Source organism: Metschnikowia bicuspidata (assembly GCF_001664035.1).
Source record: "Metschnikowia bicuspidata var. bicuspidata NRRL YB-4993 chromosome Unknown METBIscaffold_3, whole genome shotgun sequence".
NCBI classification, from domain to species: domain Eukaryota; kingdom Fungi; phylum Ascomycota; class Pichiomycetes; order Serinales; family Metschnikowiaceae; genus Metschnikowia; species Metschnikowia bicuspidata.
In genome coordinates, this window is record NW_017387733.1 from 858,877 (window position 1) to 874,085 (window position 15,209).

The following is a 15,209-nucleotide window of genomic DNA, read 5'->3' on the forward strand; positions in this document are numbered from 1 at the left end:
TTGCCCTACAAACTGTCCCTGTCCTGTTGCATGCGGAGCTCCCTTTCGAGCTCCTCTAGTGTTGATACCTCGAGGTCCTCGAGCTTTTCCTGGATGTTCATCTTGAAGCTGATCACATCCTGGAGCATCGCGACGACCGTCTCGTGCAACTGCTCGCGCTCCTGCTGGAGACCGTACCTCGACTCCTTGAGCATGATCTTCAATTCCTTGTTGCGGGTCTCGAGCTCAATCACGCCTTTGTTGGCGTGTATGCGCATGGCCTGCAAGTCCCGCTCGAGCTTTTCGCTCTGCGCCGATCGGATTGCGCTGTCGCTCACCATGGTCTCGTAGATCTCGTCCTGCGTGTCCTTGAACTTCGCGACGCCAGTCTCCACAGTCTCTATTTCCTCCTGCTGCTCGAAAATCTTTTCGGACATCTGGTCCACGGACTCGATGAGGCGGATAGTCTCTCCCTGGACTCGTAGCAACTCTTGCTTTAGCTCCGACCTCATTTCCAAAAGCTTGATCTTCTCGAGTCTCACGATCTTGTTCAAGACGGCGTCGGGCTCAATGGCCAACGAGCCGTCACCAATCAAGTCGGAGTTGATGATAAGCTCATACCCGTCGCCCTCGCGCGACGGTATTCTCGATGTCATCGCATTGTACTGGCTCACAAAGCTTTGGAGGCTCTGTAGCGTCTGGTAGATGTCGCTCTCTTTCTGAGCCAAGATGTCCTTGAGGTCCTCGATTCTGTTGGACACGGTGTCGTAAAAGCGCGAGATCTTGTCCCTCTCCAAGTTCAACTGATCGATTTCGTTGATGGAGAACCCCTTTTCTTGGATGGCCTCTTCGTATGCCTTTTTCTGTGCCTCCAAGTCCACTAGGCGCAGCGCAGCACTGGAAATGTCGCCCTCCACCTGGTCCAAGATGGTTTTCCACTGTGCCTGTCGCTGCTTGACCTTGTGCATGTACTCGGAAAACTGGCGCAAGTCGTTTTCCAAAGCTTTGGATTTCTCCTGGGCCTCCTCGGCCTCGGAGAACTGCGCATTGACCGTTTCGAACTGCCCCGCGAGCGCTGCACAGGCGAGTCTCTTCTCGTCGGCCTGCTTGGAGAGATGGGAGCGCGCAGCGTCAAACTCGCGTTTCATGTCGTTGTAGTAGTCCGAGTAGTCCTCCTTCTGCTCTATGAATGCTGTGTACGACAAGAGGATGTACCGGATGAAGACGTTGTCGAAAACGTCGTCCGGCGCGATCAACGCGCTATCCTGGAGCCCCAGCATGTGCAAGTTGACCTTCACTAGCCAGTAGAGCATGCCGAGGAACACGGGCCAGTTCTGCCCGCCCACCGCGCTTATGGAGGAGCGGTTGATGCCGTCGAGGTACGGGTACCGCAAGATTTTTAGGAGGATAAACACCTCCGACTCCACCGAGCGCGTGAAGCGGTGCAGCGGGTCGAGTTTCCCGTAGAGGAACTGGAAAAGAAGCACGAAGTCCTTCTGCGTGGGCTGGCGCAACGTCTTGAGCGTGATCGCGTGGCCCGTCTGGAGCTCGAACCTGTTGCCGATGCAGAAGTCGTAGATTTCTTTCAGCACCAAGCCCTGGTAGTTCTTGTCGCGGAGCGGGCGCAGGTCTGCCCTTCGCTGGGCGCCTGTTTGGCTGGCCGTGGCGACATGTGACGGCGTGTATCCCTGCAGCGAAAACGGCGTGGCGCCTGCGTGCTGCGAGGAGTCGAGCGTGGGGCCGTTGGAGCCGGCTTGGAGCGATGCAGGGCCGCTGCCGCCGACCACACTGAGTCTCTTGTTCTGGGCCGGAGTCAGCAAAAGCGTCAGGCGCCGTTTCAGCGACTCCGGCACGTGATGCCGGGCGCCGGAGAGCGAGAGCCGCTGTGCTTTGCGGAGGAGCTGCGCTGCCAGCGGCGGGTGGTGGGGCTCGGACATCATGGGTTCGGGCCGCTTGGAGAGGCAATGTTTGTTTGTATGTGAAGATCTGTTGATACGCGAACATTGGGGTAGTGCGTGTGCAGGTGCGATGGTGGGCTGGGGCCGCCTGGGGGACTGCTTGGTTTTGGGTCTTTTTTTTTTTTTTCTTCGTGTTGTGTGTGTTTGTGTTGTCTTTGATTTATTTTGATTTGTTTTTGATTTGTCGCTTTGTCTGTGTGTCTATTTCTTTGTTGTCTCTTTGTCTGTCTTCCTTCTATCTCGTTGTTGTCTCTTTGTCTGTCTTCCTTCTATCTCGTTGTTGTCTCTTTGTCTGTCTTCCTTCTATCTCGTTGTTGTCTCTTTGTCTGTCTTCATTCCAATTACCTTGTTTTGTTTGTCTTTGTTTCCATCTTTTTGTTGCTCACCTCTTCACGGCTGCGTTACTTTTATGTTGAGCCCCATAATTTGCACCGCTCACCTTGGAATCCGCTGAGCGCTGGGGCGTGGGCGCGCACTAATAACTCGAAATTCCGCGGCCGGTTTCGGGAATCAGGTTTCGGGCGTCCCAGATTGGTGGGCGTAGAGGCATTGTCCATTTTCTTGGGTGGAGCTGGGCGGGCGTGGCTGGTCGGTGGTCTCACGGTGGGTTCTATGATGGTGAGGCACTTTTTGGTGAGGCACTTTTTAGTGAGGTGCTTTAATAGTGCGGTGCTTTAATAGTGAGGTGCTTTAATAGTGCGGTGCTTTAATAGTGCGGTGCTTTAATAGTGAGGTGCTTCAAAAGTGCGGTGCTTCAATAGTGAGGCGCTCTAGTAGTGAGGTATTTTGGTGGTGCGGTTCTCCTTTAGTAGTGCGGTTCTCTGTTCGAGGTTTCTTGATAGCGAGGTGCTCTTAGAATGGGCATGTCCATTCCGTTCCCAGCCTTGAACACGAGGAGGCGCCGTGTTGAATTCCCTCCCAGCTCACGGCGCAGAAACAGGATTCCGGGAACTCATTGTCATGGATCACGCGTGGCATCACTTGATCTGGTCATGCAATACCCAGAGCTTCATACAATTACATGGCTCCAAATCTGCCTTTGTAGACACGCCCCAACTTTGAGCAGCCCAACACAGTCAAATGGGTGCTGACCGTGGTGTTTGTCTGTGCCTGGGCGGGGCTAGAGACTAGTTTGCCACCAAAGGCGAATTGGCCTCTAGTAGCAGCTGAATTTTCTTCAATTCTAGGCTCTAGAACAAGCCCCAAATGTTTCGGTCTTCGTGGTTACGACTGAAATTGGCCTCTTGAAGCAGCTGAGTCTTCACTACTTCTTCACCACCTGGCCCTAGAACAAGCCCCGGATGTTTCGATCCTTGTGGTTACGACTGTAATTGGCGTTTTTTTTTGTTGCCGGAAAATAAAACTGGGTGCCCCGAGACCCCGGCCCAATCAACTAAAACGAAATATTTCATGAACATCGAGAACGCTCCTGAAAAGGGGCTGTGGAGCTCCCGGAAACATGGACTCAAACTAGGCCACGCGGCTTCAGCCACACATTGTGCCGTTCCATGAGCCGACAAGTATCCCCATTTCCAGGGCCCCTCTTCAATTGCACGGGCCCATGATATTTTGACACACCAAACTGCATCGGCACCGCCACTCGAAACATGCCAAAATCGCAGCTGGCACGGGGACTCCAGAGACGTATCTCTGACAGTTTAAGATTGGCCGCCTCTAAACATGAATACTATCATACTTGAAAATCGGACCGGCCTCTGAAGACACTGCATCGAAGTTGCAGTTTGGCCGCCTCTAGATATAAATCCCATCGAATATGAAAATTGGCCCGGCCCCAAACATATCCCATCAAAGTTGACATTGGCCCCCTCCTTCATATACCCCATCAAATTTGAAAACCAGCGCCGCTTCCAACGCTGTATCCCATCGATTTGAAATTGACCCGCCTCCAAACATATCCCACCAAAGCTGAAAATTGGTCCGGCTTCAAAAGGCATTTACCAAAGTGGAATTTTCCCGGCTTCTAAAGATGTGTCCCATAAAAGCTGAAGATAAAGGTCTTTAGAGACATGTCTCCAGCAAAGATGAAATTGGCCCGCGTCCAAAGATGTCCCATCAAAATTGAGAATCAGTGCCGCCTCTCAAGATGTATCCTATCAAGGTGAAGATTAACGTGGCCTCTAAGGATACTTCCCATCAAAGATGAAATTGACCCGGCCCCGAACATTTCCCATCAAAGTTGGCCCGGTTGAAGCATATCCCCTTAAAGTTCAAAATTCCCCCGCCTCTAGACATGTCTCCCATCAAATTTGAAAATTGGCCCGCCTCTAGACATGTATCCCGTCAAAGTTGCAAATTGGCCCGCGGCCGTCCGTGCAGGCCGCACCGCCGCTTCCGGTGCCGCACCACGGCAGGCCTGCACACAGGCGGCCCGAGAAACCTCCCCTCGTGGCAAGTCCTGCTACATGCCCCAGGTTCCACAACTAGGCCATCCATATTCCCCCCACCATTGTTCTGCCCGCCCACCCAGAACACGTCTTGTCGCTAATCTGCACGTGCCTTGCATACCAAAAATCCCCGCGAGGCTCTGCTCCATCAGCGCGTTTCTGCAGACCTTTCCAGCTTGCCGCCGCCCTTGTTTATTCTTCTAGGCAAAGAGGAAATCCGCCCACGGCCACCGCCTGCCGCCCCGAGTGGTACTTTTCCGCATAAGCAAAATCTGGCAGTGCCCATTTCCGGGACTTTCGCCAAGATTCTCGAGCATCCGTGTGTTCCATGTGCGGCTGCTGGCTTCCTACCAACCCCTTGTCCGCCTACACCCGCCCACCCGCGTTCCCTTAGTTTGCGTTTGTTTAGCCGTTTTTAGCCGAGCAACCAGCGCCCGCCCACCGCGTGTTTTTCTTGTCCAGCGCTCCGTTTGCGAGCCGCCGCAACTACTCCACGGACTGTTCAAGCGCCGTGCCCTAAGCTCCGAGACAGGCCCATTCCGACACAACAGGAGGACCACCCCCGCCGACGCCGTCGCCGAAGAACGCGACACAGACGCTTGCCCGCCCGCGGCCTTGCTGCCCAGAAACGCTGCTTTTTTCTGTGCCCAGAAACGAGACCAGCGCGCAAACACAGACACTTCCCTCCGCCGCCATGAGCACCCAGAACACGACGCCCACGCCGTCGCCAAACCCCCTAAAGCCCACAAGGGCCGCCACGCCGTCCACCCCGCCGGCGGCCAAAACCCGCAAACGCCTCCTGGTGGAGTTCTCGACGCCAGACCCCTCCCAAGACGTGCCCTTCAGCCCGGGCTTGAAACGCAGCAGTGCGGGCCTGTTGCGGTCGCTCCGCCGCCGGCTGAACGACGCGGCCTCGCCATACTCGGCCGCCAGCTTGCTCAAAACACCGGGGAATCCCGACTCCGACTCCGACGGGCGCGACACGCCGCGGCAGGCCAAGCTCATGAAAACACCCCAGTACTTCAGCCCGGGCCGCCGGCTTTTCGCCGAGGACCACAGCCCCAACAAGAAGGAGTTGGGCGAGATCAGCTCGCAGCTCAAGAGCCGGCTCAGCCTGGCGTTCGGCTCGCTACAGCAGAAGGAGAAGGCCGGCTCCGGCATCTCGCCCGTCAAGTTGGACTTTGCCAACGGGCCGTACGCGTCCAGCCACGACTCGCCGACGCGAATGGCCGACGCTTTCCTGCCGCCCGCGCGGCCCGCCGCCGCGGCGTTGAACCGCACAAACATCAATCTACAGACGCTCCAGGCGTCCCCGCGCATCGGGACCGCGGACCTGGCCTCGCAGCGCTCGCACGTGCCGGGCGACGACACCCAGCCCCGGCACCCTGTGTCCATGCCGTCCCCCGACGAGGAGTCGAGCGCACACAATGCCTTGATGGTGGCGTTGTCGCGAGCCAAGGAGCGCAGGAAGAGCCAGAACAGCGAGTTCCGGCGGCCCTCGTTCGGGCTGGGGCTTGCCGACCAGCGCCGCGCGCTGCACCACATGCCACACGCGCCGGGCCCCCTTCCCCCAAAACTCCCGCCCATCAGCGTGATCTCCCCGCCGCGGTCCGACGGAGCCTCGGAGCAAGAGGCCGTGTATTCGCTCATGTCGCTCTCGTCGCCCCAGGCAAACAAGCAGGATCTCCACGCTTTGCAGGCGGCCGCGCAGATGCAAGCACACAGCCGCGCCGAGGGCTCAGAGGGCCTGTCGCGGTCGTCCTCGGTGGCCGTGTCGGCGCCTCCCTCTCTGGCGGTGCGCAATTACGATGACGACGAAACGGACGTGGAGGACGGGGACGGGTCGGACAGTGACATGACCTCGTGAGTCATTGGCGCGAGCTCCATAGAAGGGCCCGGCTGCCGGGGACCCCGTTCAGCAGGCATGAACAGGTCTGGGCAGCACGGGGCCGGGGACTTGGTCTTAACTAGTAAACGCCTACTTGCGCTTCACTTCTCAATACAGCTACAGTAACTTACGGAGGGGGCACGTTGTCGGTGACGGGTCGTGTTCAGCATTGCGCAATGTGCGTTCCCCAAGACTCTTTCTGATAGGAGGGGGAGCAGGCGCGCGACATCCCATACCGGGAATGATGACAAAATGATCCATATGCACCGGCTCGGCCAATTGTTGGGTATGCCATTGGTAAGCCAAATTACGCCGCATCTCCCAGGCCCAATGGAGGAGGCCCTCGTTTAACCACTTATCGCATGTGCCTGTATGCAGGCGCGACGTTCAGACGGCCTGCACGGGGGCGGCATACGGCCAATCACTGCAGTGGCGAAGGTCAGAGGGAGAAACAGAAATACATCCAATTTGCTCGCTGCGGCTCTGCTCTTCGTATGGCGTAGGTTCTCGTGGATTCTCGGAAAGTGCCGCCTTGCGGGTCACGTGATCCCGAAAGGCCGGCCCCAGCGCAGGCCCCGCAGGCAGTTTAGTCAGCAAAGCGGCGATGACATGACCGGGGCCTGCACACAGCGTCGGTTCCGAGTTCTCACGTGGTGGACCCGGTAGGCATGGCACAGAAGAGGAAAGCGAGAAAACCGCCTGCGACGTATAAAGCCCTAGACACCACCATTCTTTCAGGCCTCTTTGTTGCTAGCAGAACGTTCCCATTTTTGCTTTCTACACTTTGCTCAAACCTGTCCCGCAAACTCACGTGTTGCTATTGTTGGCCTGAGCGTATCCCTGGCCCATCTGACTAATCCAGCATCGCAGACGACCGGCCATATCGATTTCTTCTGTTTCCAGAAAACCACACCACTAGCAATCCCAAACACAAACACAAACACAAACACAAACACAAACACAAACACAAACACAAACACAAACACAAACACAAACACAAACACATGTCTGTCCTTCTTCTCCTCCACCCAACGGTGGTCACGGACGAGGCTTTGGTGAGCCAGTCCAAACAGCAGATCCACGGCAGATATCCAAATGCTTCGATCACGCAGCACATCATCGAACGCGTGGCCAACAACAGCGTCGGGCTCCCTGCAGAGCACTACGACCTTATTTCGTACGTGAACCCCAACGAGAACCATTTGGGCATCCCCACGACCGTGATGACCAAGCTTTTCCAGGCCTTGAAGCCCGATGGCGAGCTCATTGGAGACTTGCCTTTGGACCAGGACTTGGACGTTTTGATGAGCGGGTTCCTCATCCAGCAGCCGGGGAAATGGCTCAAGCCCGCGCCGGTGGCGGCGTCCGCTGTGTTGCTCAAGAAAAAGACGCCCAGCGGCGAGCCTCGTAGAAAGCCCTTGTTCAAAAAGGCCGCAGCATCGGCAGCTCCCCAAGCGGCCGCCGCGGAGGAAGGTGAGGCCGAGGAGGACTCCGGCATGAAGCGCAAGTTGCAGGCCACCAAGTTGGCGTACTTCAGTGACGTGTCCAGCAACGAGGAAGAGGACGAGAGCGATTTCATCGACGAGGACGACTTGATTGCCGACGCCGAGCGCCTGAACAACTACAACATCGTGGTGCCCAAGAAATGCGAGTTGCCCAGCGGAAAGAAGAGAAGAAAGGCATGCAAGGACTGTACCTGCGGGCTCAAGGAGGCCGAGGAGAGCGAGGACACCAACACGCGGACGCTCCAGGACTCGATTTTGGGCAAGATGGCGCAACTGGCAACGACAGAGGCCATCAAAATCGAGGAGCGCTTGAAAAACTCGAAGGTGCAGTTCACCGAGGAGGAGTTGGCGGAGATCGACTTCACTGTCGAGGGCAAGACCGGGGGCTGCGGCTCCTGTGCTCTTGGAGATGCGTTCCGCTGTGACGGGTGCCCATATTTGGGGCTTCCGCCCTTCAAGCCGGGCGAGGCCATCACGCTCGCGGGCATGGACGAGGACATTTGATTTTACTAGCATTATTTATTGGGTCGGAATGAAACTTCATACAATGTATTTTCGAAGGGCCTCCTGGGGCTGGATGGTCTCGTGGCGAAGCGATGGGCAAGGCCCTGGTACTGACCCTCTTTGTTCACGATGCCGCTGCTTGTGATGAGCCAGGCATCGAAGTCTGTTTTCTCACAAGAACAGCTTGAGTCTTGTGACTTGTGGGCTTAAAAGGAAGCGAGGATCGATGGATGCGACAGCCCGCCTGGAGACGCTAGGATCTGAACCCACATTTGTCCAGGGGCTGGATTTATGTTTGGAACTTGCTTGGTGTGCCTGGAACAGCTGTCACGTTTCCATCAGCACTCCCGAAAATGTTGGCAGCTTGCAGCTTTGACAGGATCCACTAAGCACACCGCAATTATTACTTGCGCACTTTGCAATTCTTATGGGCGGGATGTACCTTGGGGACTCAGGCGTGGCAATCCGAAGTAGACGTTTCTAATTAGCGCCGGCTGACAAGGCTTTTTTGGCAGCTTGGGTAGCGATGCTCTCACTTGTAAAGCTATCGTCGGAGGTATTGCACAGCCGCTGATTTCAGTAATACTGAGATTCCTGAACTTCGATTCAATTTTCCAACTGCCTTCAAGAGTCAAACATTGTTGATTTTATACTGCCAATGCTTCTAAGGCCCTATGTGAGACTTGTTCTCGACCTGACATCTATACTCAATATTCGAAGCAGCACTATCACACGAAATTCGGAACCTCAGACCAGCGCTTTGCCAAATACTCCGGATTGCACTCGTCTGGTATCTAATCTTTCCTTTTTCTTATAGCCTCGAGCGCAACCAAGAACCGTATGAAGAGACTGGCTTTGGCAAAAGGTTGCGAATGCTAGAGCTCGTCTTTATTTATTTAAATTAATTCACCTATTACAAAATTCTAATATCAATGTATTTTTTTGTGATACTGATGTCCCTGTTTCAGATACTACAAGTATCAGGAAGCCCCAGTGAACGATTCTCTTGAGGATTCACAGTCTGTTAGCTGGCTTTTAATATTCCATAGGCAAAAAAACCCTCGTTATTTTCATGAAAAATATGAACCCATTTGCACAGCTCTGCTTGAGACATTGCTGTCAGGATGAACAAAAGCGTGGGTACAAAATGAGCAGTATCCTTGAGGTGATCGCACATAAGAAATTTCACCGGCCACCTAAAAGCCTACAGAGTGACCTGCCGGGGATTGAATGCCCGTGGTATGGCCAAATATTGAATTATCCTTGTTTCTGGCCTGCTTCATTTTTATCTCAACAAAAGAACAGATGGCCTTGCCCTTGAAATATCAGCTCAAGTATACTATTCGGCGGTTTCCGGAATGTTTAACGTCAAAAACTCGTGTCTTGAAATAATTCTGAAAGAATAGTTCTCAATCAGCGGTTCTGAATCGATAGCTCCTCTAGATTCTCCATACCCTGAATGAAGTACTAAAAACTGTTTTCGCAAATACTCATCAACAGACTTTCGCTGCCATACTATTATCGGCCACCCGACGGTGGCACTAATGCTTCTTCGGTTGATTTTCGTATCTGTTTCTCTATGCGTTACTCAGCTGATGTACATCAGGATGCAGCCGTCGTTGTCGCCGCTGGCAAAATTTGCAAAACTGAAGATCAAAGTTGTCAAAACGAACTTGACACTGATGGCGGTGGGAGATTGTTATACCAAACTGTAAACAGCAGTCACCCTGCTGTCTACTCATATGAATCTGAATGGCAAGCTCAAGGTGAAAAAGTAGAAAATGCCGCAAACACATGGGAACAGAATCCGGTGCTGAATTTTCGACAGAACCTTTTTTTAATGGTTACAGCCTCACTCCAAACTCAAAATGAGATTTTGCCTATTGTTCTCCTTCAAGACCCCTTTCCAGCGTTTTTTCGAAAATAAGCAATGTGCGTTTCCCGAAGTATATATCATGTAGACAGCGAAGAGTATAGTGTTACATCGTCACCTTATTTTTAAGGTTCTAAACCAGCGGTGATATCGACCCCCTTTCCACCTCATGGATGAAGGAAAACTTGGGCCAAAGACACGTCACAGATAACAAAATCAGGAATGGCAATGAAGTCAAATAAAGATTTCAAAGAAAACTTTGGGAAGTTAATCAATGACAAAAATATATGAGACAATTTTGACCCCGAATGACATTCTGAAAGTCTTTTGGGAGATGTTGTAGTGCCGATAGAGCGACAGAAGCTTTACCTCACTTTCCGAGAGCTCTGTACCAACTCACTATAAAATTTTTCATGATGGCATTAGCCGGAACAGAAAAATCATCAGTGGCTCGAGCGGACCACTTGCCAGATTGAGAATAAAAACTACTTCGATGAAACTCCAGATTTTCAATCCAGGATTTAAGCATGAAATGTAGATTTAATGATGTGAATTATTGCTTTTTCACCTTAGTAATTGTTCGTTTCGTGCAAGTTCTTTACAAGCTCTGGAAAGAGGCTTATTCGTGGCTTACTTTTCACGGAACGAAGATGAATGTATCATCATTCATAAACATACATAAAGTGAATATAGAATTGCACGAGCAAAACCCAAATCGTCGTGGTATAAATTCATTTGATTCTACATATTGTTTCTCATTTTTGACATCAAAGAACAATTCTCCGATTTATCTTTCTGCCTTGCAATGAAAGCTTATGAAGATTGTCTTATCGATCCTTTCGATCACCTCTTAGGATGAACTATATACTCTTGTGCGTGTTGAGTTGTGAAACCCAGACAGAACCTTGCTTCTGTTTGCGATTTAGGGCAATTTAGAATAGTGATATTTTCGATATATGTGCATTTTTTTAAGGCAAACATTTGACAAATTCGCAATTTACATACATAAGGTGCAGAGTATCAGTCGGCAGGCCCCAGCCCCACTGTCAAGGCAGCCATTTTGCCCATACAATCGCAACAGATTAATACAGCTGCAACAGTGTTGGTGCCGTGAAAGGGTCATGAGCCGCATACATGGGGGCTCCAATTGGATTTGGCAATCCCGTATACTTCTGACCTTGACCAGCCTGGTCTGGAAACGAGAAGGAGTCCGACGTCTCACAATACTTGTCAGGATAGCCATTAATTTGTGCGCCAATCACTCCATGTGTCGTGCCTCCCAATGGAGCTTGCGGCGGGTGCTGATCCAGATGCTGAAGGGGTGCAATTGTTGCATAGTTATCAGCCTGTGGATGATGCTGTGGTGAATGTTGCAGGATCTGATGCTGAGTAAGAGAGTTGCGTCGTTGGATCTGGGTCATATACGGCTGTTGCATTTGATGTTGTGTTTGTGGCTGTGTTGAAGCACTCTGTTGGTGCTGCTGCTGGAAGGCGTGATTATGGGAGGAAATCTCGTCGCCAAATTCATATTGACTCTGTTGGGGGCAATTGCCATATTGCTGATATCTGTGAGATATATACATAGCTTCTGATTGCGGAATCAATTGTGGATACTGCTGGGGCAACTGGAACTGCCCATTCATCTGTTGATGAAAGAGTTGAGTGGGTTGCTGTTCTTGGTTATGTAACTGATAGTGATTCAATGGTATTGCTGGCAGCCTTACTAATTTTGACGCCTGATTAGAGCTCACTTGAGAAAAATCCTGGGTCATAGCAAACGTTTGAACCGGGGGAGTGTTTGTACTCATTGGTTTCACCAGGCAGATTTCACACAGCTTGCTATTCTTATGACGTCTGGGCTTATACCGATAGTTTGGGTACTTTATGGCATGATTTCGTTTTTCTTCATCTGCTAGGGAGTCCCAGTGGCTGCGTTCATCTTTCGTCAAAGCTTTCCAACGACGAGCTAACTCCCGGGAAACATCAGGGTTAGTCTTCAATTTTGTTGACTCCTTTAGCACACTTTGGTGGTGCTTTTGTCTGAACAAAATGAATGCGTTTCGGGGCCTAGGAATGTGATTCTCATCACGCTTGCAAGTGCACCGCTCACTGTACTTTTGATATTTTCTTTCTTTTCTGGGCGTTTGTTGCAAAGGACCAGGGGCAGAAGCGACAAGTGCATTCGAATAAGGGGTCTGAGGCGACACTGTCGCAGAATAATAGTTCATACTTGGCTGATTCGCTGAGCTAGAGCTATTCGAGCTGCTTTGCAACAGCTCAGACAGGTCACCTTCGCCTTTATTGGAAGCCTGGCAATAAAGTGGATATGGGTTGTTAAAGTAGTTCAGGGCCTGTGAAGCCTCTTCTGCTTTTATCTGAGGCAGTTGTCCCATGTTCATTATTGGTAAAATGGCTGGAAGATGTCTGTTTGCAGGTTGCTGTTGTTGGGCAGAAAGCTGCAAACTATATGGCTTAGAGCTCAGCTTGCAGCTTTCAACAGGAACCTCCTGGGGAAAAAAAGTACTTGCAGACATTCACGTTGTTGCACCAATGATTTCGAGCCAAAAAAATGCTTCACTTATTATCTGAACGTAGACACTTGCAGCTGTTGGAAGAGACCAATCACAACGTATATGCAATAAAGGCAAATAACTTGAACTCTTTTGAAAGGTCGTTTGTATTTTGCTGAAGGAAAGAGTTGAGTGGAGCGATAGAGGATGGTTCAAGCGATCAAATCAGAGAGATTTATAAATGTTAAACAATATTTCAGAGGGCAGATATTATGCAGCTATATAAGACGGGCCATGCTAACCAGAAATGAACAAATGCCTTCCCAGAGAGCTCAATAACCGTATATGCAATGCATTCCATGTTGGCTGCAGACAAGGATATTCCAGATGCAGCGAGAGCGCGGCGCAAACGCGGCGCAAACGCGACGTTGGCGCGGGGAAGTTATGAAGCGCAATAAGTTGTCCGTGATGGTATAACTTAAATTTACACATGTGAGCGAATTCAAACTGTATTGGAAGTCATCGAAAGAAGAGGCTACACGAGGAGTGGCACACTATTTGTTTCCATTAAAGTTGGGGTAATTTGGATGACTAAGTATTGAGAGAATGGTTCGGAGCCTGCGAGACTCCCTACAAGGAAAGTGCAGATAAATTGGTTAAACCAAAAAAAAAAAATAAAGCTCTAGTCCACCTCTAGAAACTGGGAGAAATGGCGGCTGCCAAGAATGAGCTGTGCATTCTATGATATCACAATATATTCTATCTCCTACCCATCTTTGAGGGGGCGATCTACATTTAAGTCAAAATTGAATAAATGAAGGGCAAAGGTATAAAGGAAATTATTTAATGAAGAGACAATGTAGGTGCGACAAGAGTCTAACGGTACCAGCTTTCAATGATTTGGAATTGTTTTTATCGCCAGGGTCTGGGCCAATGCCAATGCTTATGCCTCACGCGAATTTCATCATGATTAGCAGGAGAAGTCGCACAAATAGTTCATGGGCATATATGCACACGCAGTTTAAGCCTCCAGTTCTGGGTTGACGGGCTGTGTTCTTAGGTACTGCTAGCATGATGGTAACTACTTTTTTTTTCTGGACAGCTATAATATCTTCCTCTTTACCGATCATCGAAATAAACAAAAGGATATTGATTTCAAGGAACGAGATTTACAAGACCATGTCAAGTTTAGCCGCTTTTGATGAACTCATGCCTGCACGTTTGTCCATAAGAGGGTCTTATTGATTGTGCATCTGTATGCTGTACTTTTCCATTATGACCAGAAGCGAGTATCTACAAAGAGCAATTTATGGTTTTTGAATTTTGAATTTGTTCAATGTAGGTGTCAGATTCGTAGATTGACGAATAGCAGAGAACACACTTGTACTGAATTCATTCGTGTGCTGACTCCATGCTCAAATCCACGTTGTATATGTTTTCAATTTTGGTGGGTTTCCCCGCAGCTACCTGAAATGATTGCCTGATTTTTTCTCGTGAGTAAAGGCATTTCAAACTATGTTTGGACACGCTTATGCCAAGATCAATACTGTCATACAATCAAAGTACAGGGACCTGGATGAGATGCATTTTGAAGGCGGTTTCAATACTTCGGCTTATGATTGAGCATTATGAACACAATAATGTCAAATATTTTGAGCAGTTCACAGAGCTAGATCTGGGCCAAATGATTTGGTTGTGAGCCGTATATTCTCAATTTGGGTTATACCAGGCAAAACCATATGTATCATGCTACAATGAAACTGATTTTTTTCGTGAGCAATATTTATGCCCCATTTTAAAGTCAAGACTTTGCGGTCGGTTAACGTATTCCCTATACATTCTTGGCAGTATTTGCGGATAATTAATATCGTGTCTCGAGTTAGGCTTCATCGTCACTGTTGCACTATATCAGCCCAGTTTAAGTTTGACGTCCTTTTACAAGTGGTAGAGATTGTCTAGCTGAAAGTGAAATAAGGGGTTGGATATCAATAATGCTCGAACAAATTACAGCAACATTGTTTGTATCCACTTGAGGAAGACCAAATAGGAATCGGGATCACCAACAAGAGTTTTGGAATACTACTCAACGAGACTCAGGAGGAGTCTGTTCACTCTTGAAATCTTTGATCGCAAGATATGCAAAGATCAGCAATTAAATTTATTTGTAAGCCGCCCACAACGTCTCTTTCCAATTCCCGGAAAAACTAAATTTCTTGGTATTGGTTTTCGGGCTATGTCTCCAGACTGCATATTGGAAGCTGATGTGAAAGGAGGCTCAGTCATGTTGACACACGCTTAGTGAGGGGATTCCATGCGGCGTTCAGCACTTTATGTACACACGTTTTAGTCGTGTAGGAAATGGTAAGAAAACCATTTAGTCACACCTGCATGGTTGTTAACCCCCTATTTTTTTATGAATAGACACTGCCCATTCTGGCCTAGCAATGGGGATTAAGTCGAATTTCTTGGAAGCGCTCGAAATGGCGTGTTTATTTATACCACTTGCTGACACCAAATTATTCCAGATGAAGATGTGAAAAAAAAGAAAGCCTGACGCGGGGGAGGAAAGCACAAAAAGCCGTTTCCG

The 15,209-nt window shown here is 50.2% G+C and overlaps 4 protein-coding genes across 4 annotated transcripts; 2 read left to right on the forward strand and 2 right to left on the reverse strand.

Annotated features, from left to right (window-relative positions):
- Positions 1–5: 5 nt before the first annotated feature.
- On the reverse strand, positions 6–1,916 carry METBIDRAFT_42191 (kinetochore-associated Ndc80 complex subunit; the record flags this gene model as incomplete). Its single annotated transcript, XM_018857509.1, has 2 exons — positions 6–1,635; positions 1,681–1,916. The coding sequence occupies 2 exons, from the start codon at positions 1,914–1,916 to the stop codon at positions 6–8; spliced, it is 1,866 nt and encodes a 621-aa protein (XP_018711638.1).
- Positions 1,917–4,791: 2,875 nt separating this feature from the next.
- On the forward strand, positions 4,792–6,406 carry METBIDRAFT_175701 (uncharacterized protein). Its single transcript, XM_018854722.1, has one exon. It carries the CDS (start codon positions 5,037–5,039, stop codon positions 6,207–6,209), a length of 1,173 nt encoding a protein of 390 aa, XP_018711639.1. The 5' UTR covers positions 4,792–5,036; the 3' UTR covers positions 6,210–6,406.
- Positions 6,407–7,234: 828 nt separating this feature from the next.
- Positions 7,235–8,239, forward strand: DRE2 (electron carrier; the record flags this gene model as incomplete). The annotated part of the gene is made up of 1 exon (XM_018857585.1): positions 7,235–8,239. One exon carries the CDS (start codon positions 7,235–7,237, stop codon positions 8,237–8,239), a length of 1,005 nt encoding a protein of 334 aa, XP_018711640.1.
- Positions 8,240–11,037: 2,798 nt separating this feature from the next.
- RFG1 (HMG domain-containing transcriptional repressor) lies at positions 11,038–12,919 on the reverse strand. Its single transcript, XM_018855902.1, has one exon. The coding sequence runs from the start codon at positions 12,644–12,646 to the stop codon at positions 11,195–11,197; it is 1,452 nt and encodes a 483-aa protein (XP_018711641.1). The 5' UTR covers positions 12,647–12,919; the 3' UTR covers positions 11,038–11,194.
- Positions 12,920–15,209: the final 2,290 nt, after the last annotated feature.